General features: G+C 42.2%; 1 protein-coding gene across 1 annotated transcript; it reads left to right on the top strand.

Moving 5' to 3' along the window:
• Window positions 1-15,729: 15,729 nt before the first annotated feature.
• On the top strand, window positions 15,730-22,758 carry LOC307137574 (macrophage mannose receptor 1-like). Its single transcript, XM_079835324.1, has 6 exons — window positions 15,730-15,779; window positions 15,876-15,902; window positions 20,325-20,711; window positions 20,809-21,150; window positions 21,670-22,038; window positions 22,132-22,758. The coding sequence occupies exons 2-6, from the start codon at window positions 15,878-15,880 to the stop codon at window positions 22,521-22,523; spliced, it is 1,515 nt and encodes a 504-aa protein (XP_079691450.1). The 5' UTR covers window positions 15,730-15,779; window positions 15,876-15,877; the 3' UTR covers window positions 22,524-22,758.
• The last annotated feature ends 3,190 nt before the right edge of the window (window positions 22,759-25,948 follow it).

Here is a 25,948-nt window from a genome sequence, read left to right as displayed (position 1 = left end):
CTTGATGTGTAGAATCTGTACATTCATGTCGGAATATCAGCAGCAGTGACACTGCAGCTTTTCTTGCAGCTTGAGTTGTTGTATCTAATACAAATTAAGCATCTCTAGTTGATTAGTAAAGTTAAATAAGGCGATCTGGCGCTGGAATGCATTTGTGAAACCATGCGGAGCTCGTGGCCGCTGTTTTCAGCAGCGGTGGCTCAGCAAGCGATTGTTGTTGCGGAGACTTCATTCACGAAATATACCCTAATGTGTCCCTGTTCTTGATATACAATTACTGATTAACATCTTTGGTTTTAATGAGAAAATAAATAAACTATATTCAGCGGATCTATGTATTTATTTACTACCATAAAGAATCGCTGGACTGCAAAATAGTGTGTTATAGCAGACGTAAGGAACTATCATCCAATTTCTGGACACACACACACACACTCCTTTCGCAGATTTTTTATTTATTTATTGACCTGAGGGAAGGGTTCTGGCAGACCAATCACAGCGCTTGCGGTCCGCGTAGAATTGACGCGTTGTTACATTTTTGGAGAGGTGCGCGTCAGGCTACGGCGTAGGGTACGGCGTATCCAACGCGTCTATGCGTAGGGTACGCCGTACCCTCTGCGTGCACTCGACGCAGAAGTATAAATGGCCTTTACAAGCCATTGTCTGATAATGCAGTGAGGCTCTAGTCAAACTGTGGTATTAACGAAACGCTATTGGCTGTTTCAAAAAAGGGGAGGGGCTGCTAACAGCTTGAGCCATTTCAGGGGAAATTACGTCAACACATTGAATAATGCTGCGCGTTTCAAGGCACTTCAGTGGGCCTTTAACTCGTGATTATCTGTGCTTTAGTTAAGCATGAATTAATGCATATTAGTGCACCCATATTGTAAAGTGTTACTGGTGCAGGTTAATGCATAAACCCAAGTAATAATTGAAAACTATAACACTATGGATCATAAATTGAATTTCTCTGTCTCTTGCTTATAGTGGAGAAAAGGAGAGGAGTTTCCTTCACTGAACAGAGATGGTCACACTTACAGTGCTGGTAAAAGATAAACTCAACAGAGAAAAAAAAATGTGATTGAGCAAACCAGTTACAATTGCAAGTAGCAAAGTTAACATTTAAAAAGGATATTGTTATGTTGTATGACCCAGACAAAGGGGATACACAGGATAACAAGAGGTTAACAAGACACACCTGATTAATCACTATGACAACTAATGAGGGTAACTATGGCGCCAAACAGGGTGAAATAGGGCACTGAACAAGTAAACACAGAAACAATGGGAAATAGAACAGTGTCAATGGTCTTTTTTAGAGATAGGTGGTGATAATGCACATATATGTTTGCGATCCGCCGTAAAATAATAATAATAATAATAATAATAATAATAATAATAATAATAATAATAATAATAATAATAATAATTAAAGCTGCAAGCAGCATTTATTTGGGTTCAAGCCGTTTAAGGCCTTTAAGCACATATGCATAAAAAGATATTATGTTTTATTTAGCAAGCATGTAACCCCTTCGAAAACCAAAAGTAACTTATAAACGATCATATAAGAGATTCAAAGGGTACAGCCAACAGAACTGGGAGCAAGGAGGATTGGGAGGTAAATTGCAAATTAAGAATTTAAGTAACGAAAATTAATAGGAAAAAGAAAATAATGTTTTATGTTACTTTAAAATAAGTGAACGTAAATATGATCAATAAGTTTGCTAATGGTTCTTAGCAAAGTGTTGGAAACAATAGTTTGTGAGCAAATGTAAGTCTTTAATAATTTTCAGCTTGCACATTGAGAGGGACACTCAACAGGAACAGCATTAACACAGATGACAGATGACTGCTTAGCACAGATTGATGAAAATAAATTAGGAGCAGTATTGTTAGATTTTATTTTACAATTACTTTTCATACTGTACATTGGTTTAAAAGTGATCTGTTTAATAGGGGACATTGTGTATTTTATATTGGACGTTTTTCAGTTGTGAAAGAGCTGCAATGTGATGTGCCTCAAGGAAGTTGTTCAGGACCATTACTATTTTCTATTTTACCAATAAACTTCCTCTTGTTTTAAAGTGTGCACGGAGAGTCATGTATGCAGATGAAACAATATTATATTTAACTGCAATATCAATTAAGCAGTCGTCTACTGCTTTGGATGAGGAATTACAATTGGTCAAAGTAGGTACAGAATAATAAGTTGGTTGTAAACTAAGTTGGACAAAAAACAAAAGCATTTTGGTGATCCATAAATCAGAGTAATATCTGAAATGTCACTCACCAAAGCCAGATATACTATTAGAATAACTACTTCAGATTATTAACTAAAGATAATTGAAGATTGTCTCTCTGCTTTGTTTTATAAGAAATAATATTCCTAATGTCCTGTAATGTCAACTTTTATTTAGTAGTACTAGTCATAATTTCAACACCAGCCATGCATCAAAGGGATGTTTTTTACTTCTTGTTTTGAAAACTACTGTAAAACAACGTACTGTAACATATAGAGGAATGGAAATATGGAATGATTTAATATTGCATATTATATGTTTGAAGTTAAATTAAAAAATAAAATAAGTTGTAAAAAATCTTTAAAGGAACATTTAATGGCACACTAGTAAGGCCAAATCCCACTTCTATTTTATACCCCTTCGCCTTTCCCTACCCCTACACTTTCCTCTTCCCCTTGCCCCTTGATACAGAGTGGGAAGGCGTAGGGGTGAAAATATTCCCCTAAGAAATGGGACCTCACTACTATACCCTTACATGTCATAATTTGTCATCATACACCGTTTCTTTTATTAGTGTCCTGTAACATTTAACCAGAATGAACAGCAGTGAAGTGCGTAGGCTATATCTAACAGAAACCAGGCACAAGCATGTTTAACAAATTACTCACTCCCAACCTAGTTTTGAGGTGTATTTGGACTTACTAAAATAGCGATCGTTTTCAGTTCAAAAACTTATGAGCCTTCGTGTTTCCTAAGACAATACAGAATTATACAGAACATACAAGACTGGTGTAGCTGCTTTTCCATCGGGGCAAACTGTTTTCTTTGTTTATTAACCATTCCGTAGTTCTCAAAATGGGGTTAAAGTGTGCATTTCATGTTTTTTTTGCGCACAAAAACTATTGTCGTAGCTTCATACAATTATTGTAGAGTCACTGTGGTGAGATGGACTTTGTAACGACGTTTTAAGTGCCTTTTATGGGTCTTGTGAGTGTAAATTTACTGAATGCCAATGGAGGCCTTTCTGAGCCATCAGCTTTCAACAAAAATATCTTCATTTGTGTTCCGAAGATGAACGGAGGTCTTACAGGTGTCGAACGACATGAGGGTGAGTAATTAATGACAGAATTTTCATTTTTTGGGTGAACTAACCCTTTAAGTACCCATGGATTTTATGCAATGTTAAAAAAATATCACTGAACAAGGCAGTGTAGTTAAAAAATTACAATTGTTCAATGTTTTTGAAAGAAGACTTCTGCTCACCAAGGCTGCATTTATTTAAGAAAAAATTCAGTAAAAAAAAATACAGTGAAATATTATGCCAATTTAAAGCAGCTGTTATCTATGTGAATATATAAATAAATTAAGTAATTTATTCCTGTGATCAAAGCTGAATTTTCAGCATCATTACTCCAGTCTTCAGTGTCACATGATCCTTCAGAAATCATTCTAATATGCTGATTTGCTGCTCAAGAAACATTTATGATTATTATCAATGATGAAAACATCTCGGTTACGTATGTAACCCTCGTTCCCTGAAGGAGGGAACGGAGACGTACGTCGGAACTGACCGACGAATTGGGATCTGATCTCAGAGACCAATCTACTTCGAGTGTATTAAAAACGAGCCAATGGAGATTGGCATACGATCCACGCATTCCTCGCACCGCCCCGCAGCGCGGGTATAAATAAGGAAGTGGAATGCTTGATCATTGCTTTTTTCTGCTGAGGAGCCGAACTAGTGACTCGGCCCCTTAGCGGAAGCACAGCACCTGGGGACGGGACGTACGTCTCCGTTCCCTCCTTCAGGGAACGAGGGTTACATACGTAACCGAGACGTTCCCTTTCAGTCGGTCACGTTCGACGTACGTCGGAACTGACCGACGAATTGGGATCCCAACCAAAACGCCAGGGCGCTGCTTCCAGCGTCCTGCTTGAGCGCACTGGACCGTCTTAGATGGTACGGAAGTCAGGGCTCCAAGCAGGCAGGTCAGTCACTGCTGTTTCTGCAAGACTCACCCAGTGTGACTATTGGATAACTCTGGGAAAGCGTGCCCGTCTCGGGAGATGGTACGCTGCGGAGCCACGTCCTTCAGTGGAAGGATTGGTGGCAGAATACGCATAAGGACTAACCTGGCAGGGTAGTGCAACATATGGCAGTCTCTGGGGTGGTTCCAACCTGGTTCCAGGGGGGAAAGAACACGCCCAGAGACGACAGAGCGGGCTCTGTCAAGGGAAAGACACGGGGCTAGCCGAGTAGGGTAGCTGGTACCGTGGAAGAATACACATATGGGGTAGCCGTGAGGGGACCGCTACATATGGAACCCAGCCTACACACACGTTTCACAAGCATACGGGTGCAGGCCTGGCGTCAGACGGCCGCAACGTCTGACACCGCAGGGGTGACGGAGGAGCTCGACAGGGTTAGCCGTTTCCGGGGAACACAACTGGAGAAAATAGACGCACGTATCCGGCCCAGAGGGCGGGAGTGGCGTTGCAAGCCGACACTTAGAACGGGCACTTAGCGCTACTGGCCACTGGGGGCGAGGATGCGGGAAGATACCGGCTCTACACAGAGGCTATAGAATCTAGCGAACGTGTTAGGTGTCGCCCAGCCCGCAGCTCTACATATATCTGTCAGCGAGGCGCCTTGAGCCAGCGCCCAGGAAGGAGCAACACTCCTTGTTGAGTGTGCTCGCAACCCGAACGGGCAAGGCACGTCTTGGGACTGGTAAGCCAAGACGATAGCATCCACTATCCAGTGGGCTAACCTCTGCTTGGAGACTGCCTTTCCCTTCTGCTGGCCTCCGTAACAGACGAAGAGTTGCTCTGAGGTCCGAAAGCTTTGAGTCCGGTCGAAGTAAGCGCGAAGCCTGGGCTGGGTCTGCCTCCTCCGAAGGCAGCGCTTGCAGGTTCACTACCTGGTCCCGGAAGGGAGTGGTAGGAACCTTGGGCATGTATCCAGGCCGGGGTCTCAGGACAACGTGAGAGTTGGCCAGCCCGAATTCTAGGCACGATTCGTTGACCGAAAGTGCATGCAGGTCCCCTATCCTCTTGATGGAGGCCAATGCCGTCAGAAGCACTGTCTTCATTGACAGGATTTTAAGCTCCACAGACTGCAAAGGCTCAAAGGGAGGGCTCTGAAGTGCTCTGAGCACTAGAGCCAAGTCCCAAGAGGGTAACGAGTTTGGACGAGGAGGATTTAGCCTCTGAGGCACCTCTGAGGAACCTGACGATTAGGTTGTGCTTTCCCAAGGACTTACCTTCGACTGCGTCGTGATACGGCGCTATTGCTGCGACGTACACTTTGAGGGTGGAGGGAGACCGCCTTCGCTCCAGCCCGTCTTGCAGGAAAGAAAGCACGACACTAACCGAACACCTTCGGGGGTCTTCCCGGTGGGAAGAGCACCATTCAACGAACAGGTTCCACTTCAAGCGTAGAGGCACCTCGTAGAGGGGGCTCTAGCAGAAGAGATGGTGTCCACCACTGCCTGTGGTAGACCACCTAGAACCTCCCCGTCCCGTCCAGGGACCAGACATGGAGTTTCCAGAGGTCTGGACACGGGTGCCATAGAGTGCCCCGTCCCTGAGAAAGGTGGTCCCTCCTCAGGGGAATCGGCCTAGGAGGGGCTGTCGCGAGGAGAGTTAGTTCTGGGAACCAGGTCCGGTTGGGCCAGTAGGGCGCAACTAACAAGACCTGCTCCTCATCCTCCCTGACCTTGCACAGGGTCTGTGCAAGAAGGCTCACTGGGGGAAACGCATATTAGCGCAGGTCCCGGGGCCAGCTGTGCGCCAGTGCATCCGTGCCGAGGGTGCCCCCGGTCAGGGAATAGTACCACTGGCAATGGGTCGAGTCCGGAGAGGCAAACAGGTCTACCCGTGCGGCTCCGAAGAGGTCCCATATCAGCTGGACCGCCTGGGGATGGAGTCGCCACTCCCCCGGAGGTGTCGACTGGCGAGAGAGCTCGTCGGCTGTCTGGTTCAGCGCACCTGGGAAGTGAATGGCAAGAAGCGACCTCAGATGCTTCTGACTCCAAAGGAGGAGGTGGCGGGCGAGTTGGAACATGCAACGGGAGCGTAGATCACCCTGACGGTTGATGTACGCAACGGCCGCAGTGCTGTCCGTACGGACCAGTACATGCTTGCCACGTAGCAGCCCCTTGAGGCGGCGCAGTGCCAAGTGTACCGCTAACAACTCGAGGCAATTGATATGCCAATGCAATTGAGGTCCTGTCCACAGACCTGAAACTGCATGCCCGTTGTACGTGGCCCCCCAGCCCGTGGAGGAGGCATCCGTGAAGAGCACAGCATGCCTGGACACTTGTTCTAAGGGCACCCCGGGCCGGAGAAACGAAGCGTCGGACCATGGGCTAAAAGTTTGGCGGCAGTAAGGAGACTGGGACCCGGTACTGGCCGCTCTGCCACGCCCACCTCGGGACTCGGCCATGGAGCCAGTGTCGAAGCGGTCTCATATGAAGCAATCCGAGCGGCGTTACCGCGCCTGCAGATGCCATATGCCCCAGGAGCCTATGAAAAAATTTCAGTGGGACCGCTGTCCTGCTCTTGAACGAATTCAAGCAGTTCAACACCGACCGGACCCGCTCTTCCGTGAGGCGCGCAGTCTGGCTGACCGAATCCAGCTCCATACCGAGATAAGAGATCCTCTGTGTGGGACAGAGTTTGCTCTTCTCTCGGTTGACCCGAAGGCCCAACAGGCTGAGGTGACTGAGCACCATGTCCCTGTGTTCGCATAACTGCTCCCGAGACTGGGCCAGTATGAGCCAGTCGTCGAGATAGTTGAGGATACGAACGCCGCGTTCTCTGAGCGGAACAATGGCTGCCTCTGCGACTTTCGTGAAGACGCGAGGCGGCAGGGACAGCCCGAAGGGCAGGACTTTGTACTGATATCCCTTCCCCTCGAACGCAAAATGTAGGAACGGTCTGTGTCAAGGAAGGATAGAGACATGAAAGTACGCATCCTTCAGGTCGATCGCTGCGAACCAATCTTGGGGACGGATGCATTCGAAGATGCGTTTCTGCGTTAGCATCCGGAACGGGAGCTTGTGCAGGGCCCGATTCAGGATACGCAGGTCCAAGATTGGCCGTAACCCACCCCCTTTCTTGGGTACAATGAAGTAGGGGCTGTAGAACCCCGCCTTCATATCGGCTGGAGGAACCGGCTCGACCGCGTCCTTCGCCAGTAGGACATCGATCTCTGACCGCAAGACCTGAGCATCGCTGCTTCGCACGGAGGTGAAGAGGATGCCCTTGTACTTGTGAGGCCGGTGAGCGAACTGAATCGCGTAGCCGAGTCTGATGGTACGGATGAGCCAGCGAGACGGCCTGGGGGCCGAAGCCCAGAGACCGCACAAGCGGGACCAACGGCACCACAGACGTACCCGGGGTGGGGCAGCGAGGCGGAATAGACAGACCCGACTCGGGAGGCCCGGAGGCGGCCCGGAGTGTTGTCTGAGTATTCCAGGGTGGGGCAGAGTGTGGGTGAGAAGGCCCGGGGGCGTTCTCGGTGCCCACATTGCTGCCCCCTGGCGAAGGGAGGGGAGGAAAGAAATGACAAGGCCCGGGGGCGTCGCACACTGCCAACCTGGCCCTCTTGGGGCCCAGGGAGAGAGGAAACTGCTCTGAATATGTGGGTACCGCTGGACTCCGGAGAGCCAGCGGCAGAGTATTGACACCAGTCAGGGCCCCCGGTCCTCCTCCGGGGGGGTGAGGGAGGGGTGCGGACACCAACTCCCTCGGAGCAGCTCCTGTTCTCCCTGGGCTGCCCATCTCAGGGCCGCTTGCCCTTACGCTTGCTTGTAGACTAGCAAGCCCTGAGTTGGTTGGGCGCCTCCCTTACGTCCGGCACCCTGCTTCCCAGATGGAGGCTGCTGCCTGGGTTTCGCAGGGGCGGAGGCGGACGCAGGGGGGCGCCCTCGGCGACAAGCAGGCAGTTAGGATTTTTTTTTTTATTATTTAAACCACCTCTGTCTGCTTCTAGGCCATCGAGAACTGCTGGGCAAAGTACTCGACGGCGTCGCCGAAGAGGCCAGCCTGACAGACAGGGGCGTTAAGGAACCGAACTTAGTCGGACTCACGCATATCTGCCAGGTTTAGCCCCAGGTTCCTGGACCACTAGTGTGGACATCGCCTGACCCAGGGAGCGTGCAGTGACTTCCGTCGCCCAGAGAGCGAGGTCCACCGCCGCACGCAGTTCCTGCATAACCCCTGGGCCGGGACTACCCTCGTACATGCAGGACAGAGGGTAGTGAGAGAGGGAAAAATTTATACAGATTTCGGCCCTTTTGGTGTTCCATATTTTGACACCAAATAGTTCCATACTGCTAATTTTTCCAATGCCCATCCGGGAAAAAGGGCACGGGGGTAGGCAAGGCGATTTAAGCGTTGCACTACGCCTCAGCCACCCGGGAAAGCATGGCTGTCAACTCTGAATCTGATTCAGCAAGAGCACACACCATTATAGTGGGAAACTCAGCATCATCATTTCCAGTGCATAACAGCCCTCTCTCCGATGCAGCAATTGACATCTGTCCTCTGCCAGAGCCCCAAATGAAACACTAGGTCTCCTTGTTTTAAAAGGACCAGCAATCCCATCTGTAAGCTACCAGCCGGCATGTGAAACAGTGAACGTGGCCGTCAAACTCGACGGCACACGGTGCGCTGAACGCTCAAGCCCTATGAAAAGGCAAGACGAACACCGCACCGACGTGGTCATGTTCTCATGAGAGAACATGAACCACCCACGAACAAAGTCTCGACATGCTCATGATGCGATAGAGGAGTGGTGGCCCGAAGAGATGTACCCGGCAGGGATGCCCCACTGTAATCCTCAGGTCCACCAAAGCTTATTAGCTAAAGTAGTCCTTTTCTGATGCACCAGAAAATAAACTAGATCAGGGAATAAGTTAAGGGACTCAACCCCATTTGAGGTTTCATAGTCTGGACCGCGCATCTAGAGAGTGCCGAGTGACGCGCTGGGTTGCCGTGGCAACCCCCGCTGTCAGCCGGCGCTCGACGGCACACGGCGCGCTGAACGCTCAAGCCCTTAAGGCCCAGGTATACTTCGGCCGTCCGCGTTCGTGCACCGCCCGCATGACGTAATTTTCGTCACTCGGAGGGCTCGCGGCCGGCCGCACACCCCGTCCGCGCGCAGCCCAAATTTTGTGACCGCGCGGACCGTCCGCGTGCAACAGCGCATGCGCCAGCAGTACAGAAGAGTCCACTAGGTGGCAATAAACACAGTATTGAGCACAGTGTTCAGCCGTCGAAGAAGAGTGTACAAAGACCGGTTTAAAAACAACACGCTTGGGAAAAAAAAGAGAGAATTTTTGATTCTTCAGTGTTTCTTCCAAACTATGTAGCAATGGTGGATGCACTACAGTTCTTCTCCGATCATGCCCAGCGAATGTCCCGTTGATGACAGGACTCAGTGCTGCCCTCCGATGTCTGGTGGAGCATAGACACTTTTTTACTGCGCATGTGTCGAACGCGATCCTCCGCGCGCATCCGTTGTGTAGTATACTTTGAAAGACGCGCGGACAGGGCTGCGCGCGTGACGCGTCCGGGCGCGTTAAGTGAAGTATACCCGGGCCTTTACGAGAAAGGTGAGACGAACAACGCGCCGACGTGACCATGCTCTCCTGAGAGAGCATGGATCACCCACGAACGCAATCACACATGTTTATATGTGAGAGAGATCGTGGCCGTCAAATGAGGACAGGAAACAACCGCATCCAGAAATGAATGACATCTTGAAAAAGACGCAGGGTCAAACCGTGTTGCTCTTTTAGAAAAGGAAAACCGCTCTTTCAGTGCTGAAGCACTCAGGGAGATGACCGCGGCTCACGCAGTTCAGATAGTGCAAGCCTGCGTGAGCACTCAGAAATGGAAACGCCCAGCCAACCAACAAAACCAGCTCTTTATCTCCTCTGAAGCGGCCACCCGCTGAAAAGCGCCGTCACACCCGCACTGGAACAGCAATCCTTCTCACGAGACTCGAATAACACTCTTCGTAGATACAGCAATGACGCTGTTCGGCTCCGAAAAAAAAGGCAATGATCAAGCATTCCACTTCCTTATTTATACCCGCGCTGCGGGGCGGTGCGTGAAATACGTGGATCGCATGCCAATCTCCATTGGCTCGTTTTTAATACACTCGAAGTAGATTGGTCTCTGAGATCAGATCCCACATCCCACGTATGTCGAACGTGACCGACTGAAAGGGAACAGTTGCTCACTTAATTCACTGCTGAAAACACTGCTGCTTAATTTTTGTGGAAACCATGATAGTATTCAAACTTTTGTGGTAAGATTAAAAAAGAGAGAAATTCATACTTTTATTAATTAAACATGCATTAAATTGATCACAAGTGATATTTATAATATAAATAAAGATTTATATTTAATAAGTGCTTTATTTAATGCAAATAAATGCAGTTAATTTAACTTTCTATTCATCAAAGAATCCTGAAAAATAAAATGCATCATGGTTTCCACAACATTTTCAAGCAGCACAACTGTTTTCAACATTTATAATAATCATAAATGTTTCTTGAGCAGCAAATCATTATTCATGCATTATTCATATACTTTATTGTCAATAAATACCTTGAGATGGCTTGAAAAACACACATGAACCATATAATGTCGAAATCATGTGTTTGTCGTCGCGTTTCATCAGTCATAATTCTCTTTATTTAGCTGCTGGTTCAGCGCTGTGAATGCCTTTGGAACGTGATTACTTCTACAAATCCGTTTTGGACTTTCTGTGAGAGGGCGCCCTCCGGCTTCGAGTATGAATTGGAGTGTTGCACGAGAGTGTTAGCACTCCATGGTGTTCAGAGCGCCTTGTTTTTGGATACGAATAAAATGACAGGTCATGATTTATTCACATTGGCTTCTACGTAAACAAACTTGCCCATGTAACAGACGTAGCTAGGCCAGTAAGAGCGGTACGACTAGACGCCGGTTCGAATCCCCCATGGAGCGGGTCGACTTGGACCGGTGAGACTCGGTAAAGTGCGGGGGACGAATTTACGTTTTATTAAAGGTGCGGGGGACACGTCCCCCCCGTCCCCCGCGTAATCTACGCCCATGTGTGGATTAATGTATTTTTTACTTGTTGGGACCTCAGGAAGAGTAGCCACGGCCTATTTATTGGCTAATGGGGATCATAAATAAACTTACATCATAGATGAAAAAGACCATTTACAGCAAATTTACCAAGGAATACTTTTTTAATGAACATTTTTTAAAAGTTTTTTTTTGGCAGTTATACCACCACGTCTTGCCCAATCTCCACCACTCTTTGAGGTGTCCTCAGAGTGTGTCCATACATATGTGCGTGAAATTTGTTATAAATATCTCACTTCATTTTGAGGTTATAGACCAGGAGTGTCCAAAGTCGGTCCTGCAGGGCCACTGTCCTGCAGAGTCTAGCTCCAAGTTGCCTCAACACCCCTGTCTGAAGTTTTCTAGTATGCCTAATAAGACCTGTTGAATTGGGGTTGGAACTAAACTCTGCAGGACAGTGGCCCTCTGGGAGCAGGATAGGACACCCTGTTATAGACACTTACAGTATATTTATGAGAGTATAAAAATGACCCTTGAGCATCATTAATTGGATATTACTTCCTATCATAATTTTGACATTTTGACATTGTTGTTTAGCTATCGACCTATGTTATCAAATTTCCTGGGGTGGTTTTGTCTCAATTGGGCTAGCAGTTTTGAAGACAATCGCAAAACTTTTGTAAGGCTGAATTATGTATGCCATTTTTGGTATCGTTGGACTCTGCAAGGATTCAGGAGTCTAAGGAGGTGACTCCCATGAAAAACATTGGCTTGAAACTTCTTAAGCTCCTTCAAGGCATTGTGCCAATGATGCAAACTTTGTTTTTTGAGATGCTAATGTTTTCATAGACTATCATGGCAGCCTGGACAAAGGCACTGGATACCACTTATTATCAGATTAATGGTTGGGTGTGGTTATAGCCATTTTCATAAAAAAATTCTACTTACAGCGCCACCAAGTGGCCAATCATCACAATTTTTTTAAAGTGACCGAAGTTTGAGGTTATAGACATGTGACGCGAGTTTAGCGAAAATATATTGTTCCCTTCACAAGTTATAGTCATTTTAGTAAAACTGGCCCCCGACACGTTGAACATTTTGGTTCCCCTTAGCGACTATGAATCGAAAAATTAAAATGTTTTCATAATTATTAATACTCTCTCTCCTAAGAACATTTCTACAGTGGTTTGGTTCCGATCAGGGAAAAAATGTGGGAGTAGTTATTAAAAGTAGGTTTTTCAAAAAAAACTAAATTTCTTGAAATTGGCGCCTGAAGGGCGAGCCAATCCGAGGCCTGCATTTTGTCCGTCTAGAGCCAAGGATTCCTAGGGCATAAGACACTTGAGCCCACGCCTACCGGTTTAGGAGTTATGAGCCATTTGGTACTTTTGCTCGCTGTAGCACCCTCGTCAGGCCGATCGGGGCGTGCCTCGGTGACGTCGGTAGTCGTTGTGAGTACTGCCAGCCAGGGACGGATTGACAATCTGTGCGTTCTGGAAAAGTCCAGAACGGCCGTCCAACCGAGGGCCGTTGCCCGGCCGTCGGCAAAAAAAATAATAATAACGCAATATGAACAGCCAACAGCAGGGCGACTAATACGATCACTTAGCTGCTACGTGAAAAAAAAAATGAGGAAGAAGAGTCGGCCTACTAGCCAGTTTGTGATTGGTCCCCGGATTTCTAGAATCAAATCGCCGGCAGAATGGCTAGCAGAAAACGTACGGAGAAAGGTGGATGGGAAAAAGTTAAAGAAAAGAGGGCCAAGTCTCTCGAGACTGATGCAGCAAAGTGTAAAAAGCTCACAGGTAGGCCTATGTGTATTCGTTTTAACCGAATCGGCACGGGCGTCACGGCTCGGTGCAGGAATTTACACGGAGAATACACAATAAATAAAATTTGCGCGAAAATTAATGTAATGCGGAACGACTGTTAGAGAGAGACGTGATGTGTGTGAGAGAGGCGCGGGTGCGATGCCGCGATCGAACAGTGGAAACATAAAAACAATACATACTCCGTAATTTTGTTCATAGGGCCTACATGATCATCATTCAAACTGCAAAGTGTTTGCTTATATTTGTGTACACTCGCAATAAAACAAAACATTGTGCTTTTGTCAAACTGTAAACTCTTGTCAAACTGTTACCTACAACTGTCATCTAACCAAAATCTCTCTCTCTCGCTCACACACACACACACACACACACACACACACACACACCCACACACACAGTTTAAAAGTTAAAAAAAAAATGTATCCAACCCCATTTAAAAACAGTCTGTGGGTGTCATCTTTTGGACATTCATCATTGTATTGCATTGGTTTTGATTTCTTTCATTCACTTATATGAGAGGTTGTAGTGAGCTCACATTTTCTGCTAGAATGAAGAAGGTATTGAATTAAATGGGAAAACATCAGGCATGCATTGCTACCACAAACGTGCTAACATACAAGGAAGGGGGCTAAATAATTGACTACATTTTTGTTTAACCAAAAAATCCTAGCTTGCACTTTCTGTCTGTCTTCCATCAGAGTGCAGTTTTTCCTTGTCTTTCATATTTGTGTTTATTATTGTGGAATTGGCAAAGACCTGGTGGTTTGTGAAAGCTTCACAGACAAAATTAATAGGGCCTAGCCATTTTCATAATTTCACAGCCTTAATATAAATCAAAGTGTAATATGACATTGACAAAATATTAAATAGGTTATTCAATGCTAATTCTTTAAGACAAAGCAACACATAGCATCAATAAAAGCTAATAAACTATTTTTAAAATATTTTTTTTTATTCAGGTTGAAGATAGTTGCAGTACAAAAGATGACAGGGAGAGTGAAGGGAAGTGCGAGGATGTCCCAGGATGCTCTACATCACAATATTTCAAACGGCCCAAGTCCGATAGTCACAGCCTGAAACCATTTTTTGCAAACCACCCTCAGTAAAAGCCTAAAAACCTGTCTCTACAGAGAGTGTTCAGTTGTAAAGATGGTACCAACCGCAAATGGCTCACATACTGTGAGGAGAATCACACGTTATATTGTACAGTTTGTTTAGCATTTGCCAAGCCAGGTGAAACAAATCCCTTCATAAGTGGAATACCTTGTCTGATAGTCTGACAATATTGTGGCATAGTACATCCTGGCTAGTGTCTGTTGCGCACGGCTAGGGGGGAATGGCCGGATGATGGGCCTATTTGGGAGAAAGTCCAGGGCTGTTTTTTAGCCCCAGTCCGTCCCTGCTGCCAGCCCTGAAAGTTTAATGTCTCTACGACTTACGGTTTGGTCTGCCCGATCAGTTTTAGATGGAGAATGATGCATCATGGGAAAATTTACAATTACAATAGGGTTTCAGCACTTCGTGCTTGAACCCCTAATAATAATAATAATAATAATAATAAGAAGAAGAAGAAGAAGAAGAAGAAGAAGAAGAAGAAGAAGAAGAAGAAGAAGAAGAAGAAGAAGAAGAAGAAGAAGAAGAAGAAGAAGAAGAAGAAGGGACCAGAACATACTTCACAGTCCAGATTCCATAAACACAAAACCAAGACAGGGGAACACAGACCAGGATCATGACAGATATCAAGTATGTATGAATGTCTCTCACTTACAACACATTTATTTTATAAAAAGTAAAAGGGCAATCTCATTCAAATAATTATTTCTATGTTCATCAGGTATGTTTCCTATGTTATGAATTTTTCTTACTCTATTTTTCTCAATTTCTCATGTTCATGTTTTTCATTGCTAATTTGGCCATTTTGATATTGTTATCTCATGGGAGAGAAACAGAAAGGGCAATCTCACTCAAATTTCTATGTTCATCAGGGAGAGATTAAAAAATCCAATGAACTGTCGTATGTTGTCCCCCGCCTGTGTCCACACATAACTACACAACACAGACAAGTCATAACTGGCGTCGCTGGCTGCGCATTAAGCTGGGAAAGGGCGAGCCGAACGGTTACACAAGATCTATAAAGACATGGATGAGCAGGTTTAATTTGTATGTTTTTTTTTCAAAAAAGGTGCATAAAGAACCATTTCACAATAAAACGTTTTTTTGTTGTTGTTGGTTTTTTTTAGGGGCAATATAGTTCGGAATAAAACTTACTATGTGTAGAGTACCTTTAAAAAGTCATCTTTATTAGACTGTTTTTTATCAAGTAATTTTTTTGTATATAACGCTAGTGAAGAAATTGAATGGGAAAACTGCTGAACAGAAAAATTTGTATTCAGTTCACAGCATGTCACTCACTTTATACTTTTAATAAGGTAGTTCAAGTTCTATATCTTTTTTTTTCTTCTACATTTATTAGGCGACCTACCTAGCAGGTTTTGTGATTTCAAAGAAAATAGTCACACCTAGGTTTTTATTTTTCAGTATATAAAGAGAGCTGCAATAATACTAACAGAATCTGGCAAGCAAGACACGGGACTTGAGAAGTCTTGAGATCCTAACGGTAACTAAATATTTGACAAATAGCGCTTTGTTACTTTTTTAAACAAATGTATAAATGATTTTTTTAATTAAACATGCATAATTTTTTTCTTTACAGCCATGTTTTTACTGGTACTATTCTCAGGTATGGAACTTTTTTTGTTATTTTTGTCCTCATCTTGGATATCCTCATTTAAAAATATAGGTGGGAGGAGAGGGTCCAAATGTCAGCCACTGCTGCCTTTGTTTTTGCATTTTTATAACTCAGCACAGACAGTGGAGTCCAAATGTCAATTTAAAGTATAATTTAAAAGCAAAATTCTGCAAAATTTTTATATCACTAATAAAATAAAATGTAGTAATAAAAAATTTTTTTTTAGTAGGAGGAGCTACTAGTTATTTTGTGAACTCTACATTCTACACATGTTGCTAACCAAAATTGATTTATTGACCTTACTTGGATAGTGATTTTTTTGTTTTTGTTGTCTAAAAAAATTCTTAATTTTGACCTAACTTTCCAAATTGAGTCATCTGAACAAACCATTTTAAACTGAACAATGTTGTGCAAGTTCTTGGCATGTGTTGCTGCTTGAAAAAGTATGTTGTAAACCATTAGTAAAAAGTGTGATCATTGAGTTACGTTTTACTGGCTTAATTTATGCTGCTGTTGCTGAAGTAGTTATCACTGTTAGTTATCTGGCATGTGGTTCAAATTGAGTTCAAATTTGATTGGTTGTTCGGGGAATAAAAAGGTGGATTAGAATGTATAGGATATTCTTGGCCTGTTAAACATCATTTTATTTTCTTTGATACATATCCTATTGAAACACAAAGTTGAATCTGGAAATATCAAAAATCCATTAAGTCTTTAGTTATGTCACAGCCATGAACATGATTTGTTATTTGGTAGTTGGTGGAAGGAGGTAGTAAAGGGAGGCATTAGTTGAACTGCTCCCATAATCTTGCAACTGAAGGGTAGAGATATTGAATATTTTATCGCAAAGAAATTTACCAAGATACAATTCGAGCAGTAGCAAATTAAAAATGAAGGAAAAACTACACCTAAGTTGTACATGCATCAGTCATCTTCATTAAATATCTAGACACATACATTTAAACCAAGCGCCAACCTCCCACAGTTTCTCTTGAAGCCAATAAGGAAGTGACATATACTGCAATTCATCGACTGGCCGCTAGGCACAGGCTCCAGAAGGGAGCAGAATCTCATTGAGCCCCATGTAAAAATTCCCAACTTTACAGCAGAATAAAACATGTTTACAGCCTGATACAAATTGTGGTTTTGGTCTATACAGCTAATTTTTCCCTTCATGACAACTGTGAGGGGGGTGAATTTTTTTTATAACTCTTTATTTATTTAAAGAATTAAAGCTCTGCATAATTAAGGGCGTGGCCACTTCAAGTGACAGGTGGATAGCCATTTATCTGCTATCTGTTAGTCAACGGCCATCTCCAGGGGCGCGGGAAGATGTTTTAGGTGGGGGGTGCTGTGATTTTTGACGGGGGGGGGGGGGGGGGGGGTTACAGGAAATACAAATTGACGCAAAAAAAATGCCTACCTTACCAGAGCATGTAAGCAACCGCTCACCGGTAATATGACGTGCGCTCAAATCCCGCTCCGATATGACATTTCTCTGTAGCCTACAAAAGGCCTACTTGTAGCCAGTGTTGGGTAAGTTACTCTAAAAAAGTTATGAATTACTAGTTACTAATTACATCTTCAATAATGTAATTTGATTAGCCTACTGTAGCTACAAATTAATCTCTCCAAAATGTATTTAATTACTTATTACTAATTAGGCTACTTCCCAAATCTATATCAACCTCGACTAGTTAAGCGATTCAAGGATAGACTTTAAACGGTTCTTTTAATTCATTAAAATAAATAATATAAAACTACATCAATTTTTCTGACCAAAGTATTACAAATGTTAGAAGGATACATAAAAACATGCATTTTAAAGTTAGACTTTAAATGTTGATGTTAATTCCATTATTTTATTATATTTAGTATTTAGTTCAATTACTTCAGAAGTAGCCTAACTGTAATTAAATTACAGAAAAAATAAGAGTAATCCCTTTTCTTTACTTTTTCAAGGGAAAATTACAGTAATTACTTAGTTACTAGTTACACCCAACACTGCTTGTAGCCATTAAAACACGTATTTAGTTTCAGTTTAAATATTATAATGTTATTTTTTTTATTAAATGTAGGCTACGTTGAAAAGTGAACAGGACACATAAGATGCATAATAGCCTTTATCAGAAGACGGGGGTCTTCAATAAGTTAAATAATACTGCAATAAGTTTTGTTTTGTTGAAAGCCTTACATTGAATTTCGTTTTGTATACATTGTATCTTAATTTTAATAAATATTTGATCAACCAAATTGCCCGGATTTAATAAATAATAAGCAAATAGCCTATAACAGACAATGACACGGAGGCGGCGCGCTGCGTGAACAACGGCTTAAATGAACTACTAGAAAAAAAAAGAAAAAGAAAAAAAAAACCTTAGTCTGGGGCAGCCCTATTTCAGATAGGCCTATATTTGATCAAGAATGTCACAAAGGGAGTTCTGGGTTGAGCGCGCGGTGCTGAGCGGAATGAGCTTCAGAAATCAACGGAATCTCCAGAAAGGCGCGCTCCACTGGAGGAAATATCACCGCTCTTTCTATACGCACACACCGCAACGGTCACAATATGACCTCATGTAGGCTATGTTTTAAAAACATAATTCAACATATAAATAATACTTTTGAATGGGCCACTTAAAATGTTTATTACAAATAAATGATTAAATCCTAAAAATGAATAAATGTAAATGAACAAAAATGTGCATTGCAATCCTTTGAAACCAGGGGGTGCTGCAGCACCCTCAGCACCCCCACTTCCCGCGCCCCTGTCTCGTCCATACTTTGCGCTTCAGAACGGATCATCAGAATCCTATGGGTGACGTCACGGACACTACGTCCATATTTTTTTGCAGTCTATGATTTAAACATAGGATAGATTTTTGAAAATTACCTTTCATGTAGTGTGTAACATAACACGTGAATGAAAACATCCTGCAAAGTTTTAAATCTGAAAGTGCACCGTATAAAAAGTTATTGTCTCTCAAAAGTAAGAGTAAGCTCACCTTAAAAAAACTTTTTGATTTTATATTGCTATCGGCCTTAAAAATCCTTTATCGGTCGGGCTCTAGCCTCTCTCTCTCTCTTTGCTTGCGTGTGTACGTGCATGAGAGAGAGAGAGAGAGAGAGAGAGAGATAAACACAGCACTCTCTGCAAAGCGATGTCGAGTTGTGCGCCTTCACACTAGAGTTTACGGTACAGATACAAGTATGCACCAAGCGGCAACCTCCCGCAGTTTCTCTTGAAGCCAATACAGAAGTGCCTCAAACTGCAATTCATCGACTGGCCGCTAGGGACAGGATCCAGAAGGGAGCAGAATCTCATTGAGCCCCATGTTAAAATGGTCAACTTTAGAGCAGAATAAAACATGTTTACAGCCTGGTACAAATTGTGCTTTTGGTCTATACGGCTCATTTTGCCCTTCATGACAACTGTGAGGGGGGTGAATTTTTTTTATAGCTCATTCGTTTACATTATATAAAGCCTTAAAGTTCTGCATAATTAAGGGCGTGGCCACTTCGAGTGACTGGTGGATAGCCATTTATCTGCTGTCTGTTAGTCATCGCGTCACTTAAGCTCCGCCCACGTCCCGCCTTTTTGCCCATTATCTGTTATCCGGGAGTGACGCGCGATGACGCGCTGCCAAGATGGCAACGGCCACCATTGCGCTTCAGAACGGCTCATCAGAATCGTATGGGTGACGTCACGGACACTACGTCCATATTTTTTTACAGTCTATGGTATGCACACATCCGTTGAGCTGAACTGAAATAGACAGATCGCTTGACGGAGCGATTTCCCTGACCGTACAGATCCACTAATGGCTTTCCCTCATCTGTATGTTGATGGGTGTTCCTCAAGTTTACCGCTTATGGGTGTGCTTTTTTAGCCTGCGGTGAATGAAAAACAAAGGACCAGCGAGAGACTTCCCCCAGTCTCTCTTTTAATTTTTTATCTATACACTTTTTTGGGCCTTTTATGTGTTCTTTTGAATGTATAGGACGTTTTGAGAGCTATACACAGTGGCGTAACTTTTAGCATACCTTTATATCTTATAGATAAGTATGGTACATTTTGGACTGTATACTGACACCTATATCAATATAATGTTTACAGGGGTGTAGCACAAAATCCTGGGCCCTATGCATAGGCAGTCCTGATGGGCCCCCATGTTCCATGTTAAAATATATTCTAGACTTTTCAAAGGGCCCTCTCCCTAGACGGGGCCCTGGGTTGTCAGGTCCACTTTTCCCCCCACTTCCACGCCCATGAATGTTTACTTCATTAAAGGTTAATTATCAATGCCATTGTAGAAATTTCTGCAGTCACACATTATGAATGTGACATTGTCTAAACATGGAGATAACTGAAATAGTCATCATGTGATCTCAACTTCCCTCTTGTGTTTTCAACAGGTTTCTTTAACCTCATGCAGTGTGTCCCTCAGTATGTCTTTGTGAATGAATCCAAGACTTGGGCAGAAGCCCAGAGATACTGTAGAGACAAATACACTGATCTGGCCATCATTGAGAATGAACAACAGACAGTTCAGTTATTGGACACAGTGAATGATGATTCCATTGATTTGGCCTGGATTGGACTCTATGATGATCTGAACAGTTGGAAATGGACTCTAGAGGACAGTGATTTCTTCAAGGAGGGAGAGAATGACTTCAGGAACTGGTATAGCCCAGGACCAAGCAATTATGGAGGACAAAGTGTCTGTGTGTATGTGCATACATTTAGTGGGATATGGTATACAACATTTTGCTCCGAGACACATCCTTTTATCTGCTATGATGGTGAGCAGTTTCATTTATGTGTATAAGACAGTAAACAAAAATCTAAAACAATCAAACAACCTCTCTCTAAACTTACTATGATATTAATATCTTTCAGGAAGAAAAAATGCCAGTGCTACTTATGTTTTCATTTACCAGTCCAAAACCTGGACTGAAGCTCAGAGTTACTGCAGAGAACATCACACAGACCTCATCAGTATCAGGAATGAGATTGAAAACCAAAAGATCCCGTATTTATCACAAAATGATTATGATCATGTTGTTTGGATTGGTCTGTACAGAACCAGATCTTGGTCAGATCAGAGCAACTCTTCATTTACTTACTGGAGCACATGGCAGCCAGATACTGCAGGATCCTGCACTGTAGTCTCATTCAGTGACTCTGAGAAATGGGCAGATGAAAACTGCAATTACGCATTTCCTTTCATTTGCTATAGTGGTGAGTAGATCTTAAATTGATAATAGTTCACCAAAAAATAATAATCTGTCATCATTTACCCTCATGTCATTCCAGACCTGTATGCATTTCTTTCTTCTGAGGAAGACAAAAGAAGATATGTAGAATATTGGTAACTAAAGATTTTTTTTGTTCCCAACGACTTCCATTGCATGAAAAAACACTTTACACAAAATTTCTCAGAATATCTTCTTTTGTCTTCTACACGAGAATGAATGTTATACAGTTATTGAATGACATGGGGGCCAGTAAAACATGACAAAATTATTATTTTTTTGGGTATCCTTTTAGCATCTTTTCTTGAATAGTAATCTATCTATTGATCATATAATTCATAAACATAAAGGCTGTATTGAATGAGAAAAAAGCTGAAGCTTTTCCAGCAGTCTCAGATTTTGGACCCTATTGAATTTACCACAAATATTTAGGATACTTCGATACATTAAAAAAACTTTTTCCACTTTTTTTTTTTATGGATACATTTGTTTCCTCTATTTACAGCATTAGCATCTTCCCGCCAGTATCACTTTGTGAATGAGTCTAAGACCTGGACTGAAGCTCAGAGATACTGCCGACAGAATTACACTGATCTGGCCACCATTGATAACATGGAGGATATGAACAGTCTGGTTAACACAGTTAATGGGAGTTACAGCGGTTCAGCCTGGATTGGACTGTATGATGATGTTAACAGCTGGAGATGGTCATTGGAAGACAATGATTTCTATCAGGAAGGAGAGAGAGACTTCAGGAACTGGTATCATGAACCAGACAACAGTGGGGGGAAAGAACTGTGTGTTTACATGGTTAGTGATGGGAAATGGTATGATATATCATGTGATAACACACTGACATTCGTTTGCTATGATGGTAAGGACATTTCATTTGTTTTAGATATTAGATTTATTTTATTTTTTTCAATGACAGCTAATGTTAATATATTTGTCATGTTTCATATCTTAGGTAGAGAGAATGCCACAAATAGTTACATCGGAATCTATGACAGGAAAACCTGGTCAGAGGCTCGCAGATACTGCAGAGATCATTATACAGATCTCGCCAATGTGAGAAATCAGACTGAGAACCAGAGGATCCTTGAGATATTAGGAGGAAATGGAGGCTGGATTGGACTGTACAGAAACAGGGTTTGGTCGAACAATCAGTTTACCAGTTATCAAAATTGGAGACCACAAATTCATTGGTTACAGGAACATATGGAAACTATTGTTAATGAATATGGATATCAGCGCTGCACTGCAGTATCATTCCAGTATTCAGGCCGATGGACCGATGAGATCTGTGTATACAACATGCCTTTCTTCTGCTACAGCAGTAAGTTCACTCACTTTGTTTGAAGCCATTATCTGGTAGCAATGAGAAAGACTTTCATCACCTGTCCAACATGAAATATCAACATGTTTAAATTAGGCTAAAGGCACCAGGCTTCAAATTATATTGTGAAACGTATTGATAACTGAAAATCCTTAACATGTTAATATTTTAATAAAAAATAATGGAATACAGAATTCCACCTCAATGGTGAACTAAAACGGAACAACTTTTAAAAATCACCAAATACAATAAATAGAGAAAAATCAACTGTTGTTATTATTTTTCTTCAAACTCCTCCTAGTTTGTACTGTACAACCTAGGAGGCGTTTGAAGAAGAAGAATTTCACACAAAATTCTGTGCATTATTCTGCCACAAATGGCTTCCACGGGACTCAGTATCAATGAGAAAACTAATCAGCCTGTCAGTTCTACCATCACCACCAACTTGACTGTGTTCTTGCTTTCCTTCTTGTTTTTTTAAGTTGTTTATTCTAAATTACCTTGAGTTTAACTTAATTTTTTTTCTATTCTATTTGCTATGCAATCTTGGCAGGAAAATAATTAGTTTAGCTGTAATATTTAATTCAGTGCTAGTATCTTAAAGTGTTTTACCATGCTAATTTTTTTAACTAATTCAATCATAAGTGAAATGTCCAAAAATGTAATCAAATCTGGTTCTATATTGTTATCTGTTGACAAGCAGTAAGTGTGACTTAATTGACAATTAACACTATAACAGTAGTTAACAACTATTACTACAATGACATGTCAACAATACCCTTACAGAAAGAAAATATATTTCCCTATATATGGATGATCTATATATTAAATTATATAACGGTATATTTGAAAATATACAGAATAATATATTGTGTTAATATATTAAAATATATTGAATAATACATAAGGAAATGCAGCTTTTCATGTATTGACAAATATGTGACTATATATTTACTAATGTATCATAATGTATGTAATTTTATATTCAGTAATATATAGCATTCAGCATGATATCAGATATTATGCATGAGTGCATGTGCATGAGTATAATATATTGCAGATATATAAAATGCAGTAAACACATACACTCTAAAAAAAGGTTCTATATGGCACTTAAAGTGGTTCTTCGTCGCAATCATATAGAGGAACCACTTTTGGTGCTACATAGCACCATATCTTAACATGTTCTGTATATGGTAGTGGTGCTATATAGCACCTTAGTCAGTGGTGCTATATAGCACTTTAGCAAAAGAACCGCTGAAGAACCGCTGAAGAACCACTGAAGCACCAAAATTGGTGCTATACTTAAAAACTTAAAAAGCACTTAAAACTTAAAATTTTAGCACTTAAAAAGGTTCCCGGTAACACTTTATAATAACGTTCAGTTGTAAGTCATTTATAAGTGGTTAGTTAATGATGAACTAATCATTTACAAAACATTCATAAATGATTATCACGTGATATGCTAACATTTTATTTATGTTTTGTAAATTCTGTTACAAGTAATTTACAAGTGATTAGTAAATGATTAAAGGTCCCATGGCATGAAATTGTCATTTTATGAGTTTTTTTAACATTAATATGAGTTCCCCTAGCCTGTATTTGTTCCCCAAGTGGCTAGAAATTTTGATAGGTGTAAACCTATTTCTGGGTGTCCTGCTCTGCCTTTGAGAAAATGAGAGCTCAGACGAGCCGATCCGGAATCTTCCCTATATGTCGTCATACGGGGAAACATCACCTCTATGGTTACCTCCCCTTCCACTGCTTTGCCCGCCCAGAGAATTTGGAGAAAATGGATTCCGTTTATCAGCCGCGATGTCAGCACAGGCTTTACAAACAGACTTTTACCATATGGATTCGACAGCACCACCACAAACAGTGAGTAACAGTGTTCTTAATGCCTGATCTGTGATCAGTGATTTCAAGTTCACGCAGAGTTTCTTTCTAAATCATTTAATACGCATCAGTGAATCGAGCCAGTGACTAAAACGATCAACTTCACATCATTTCTGTTAGTAGCATGAAACAAATTTATTATTTTAATTTTGATTAGACGCTAGATTAGCGATCAACTATCTTTATAATGTTCAGATCTGTCAATCACACGTCTCGAGTGTATTTGCACACTTGCCCAAACTACAGTTATAATGAATGACTCTGTTATGCTGCACAAAGCTCTTACTGTATTCCTGTCGATGTCGTGTTTGCTGTTAGTTGTGGTGAAAGCATTTTGTGAGAGAAAACGCACTACAATGACGAGATCACTTCATTAACGCAATCAACAGACTGCCTGTACTCAATGCTCATCACTGCAGCCTTTGATGTGATGGGAATAGATCTAAAAAATAATGCTATAATCAACACTTTGACGATTCGTTCATCTCGATGGCTGTGAAACTTAGTAAAAGTATCCGAGAGGGTTCCACATGTTACAAAGTTCGTAGAATAAGGAGGAAGAAGACAGGGTCGCATGACTGGGACTTGTGTTGATTCAGAGCTCTCAGATACAAACAAAATAAACTTGCACTCTCAACAACTCGGTACAATATAACTTTCTCAGCAATCTTTATCCAGCTCTAAGTTCTCTCTGGTCCACATGCAGTCCGTCTCTTTCTGCAGTGCTTGCAGACCTCGCTAAACCACGCCCCCTCCGCCACAAGATCTAATACTCATTTCAAATGCAAAGATGTCAGCCAATCACAACAGTGGGCGCTTTCACTGAAGTCTCACAGCAGACACGCCCCTTCAAACAGAGCATTCAAGCCAGAGGGCTAAAATCAGTATAGAAAAAATGCTTTTATTTCTAAATTATGACATTTTGTGATGTGAAAACCACTAACAATATAAGTACACCTCAGGAAACATTATAAAACAATAAAAAAAATCCATGCCAATGGACCTTTAACTAATAATGTACAAAACATGACTTGCATCCAAAACTATGCATTTCATAAATGTTTAATAAATAGTAAATTTTTTTAAATTGTTAATTTCATTTACAAATCATGACTATACGATCATAAATGATAATTAAGTAATATGCTAACAATTTACAAATCTGTTGCAAGTTATCTTTAAAAAAATAGCATATCATAAAATAATCAAACAGATCCTTAGTAAATGGTTATTAAGTTACTAGTTAATATATTAGGAATCATCCATCCATTATTAAATGATGAGTATATAATTTATTGATGCATCGTTAAAGTTGTAAGCTGGTCTGTTAAAACCAACACGGTCTCACTCCTATTGACGCTTGGTCAGTTCATATTTCTCATTAGGCTTGTTTGAGATGCGCCTCGCCTCGCCTGAAATTCAGCCGAGACAAAGCTGACATAATGACGGAATTGGTCACGAGACATACGACAGCCAATGCTGTCAAAGCTGACGTAACGTTTCTTCCGGCGGCAAATTTTGAAATATGTTTATGATCTTCGGCGGATGGATT

This window comes from Gobio gobio (assembly GCF_949357685.1).
Source record: "Gobio gobio genome assembly, chromosome: 14".
Classification (NCBI taxonomy): domain Eukaryota; kingdom Metazoa; phylum Chordata; class Actinopteri; order Cypriniformes; family Gobionidae; genus Gobio; species Gobio gobio.
Note: the sequence above shows the minus strand (reverse complement) of the source record. Positions and strands in the feature narration are given on the sequence as shown.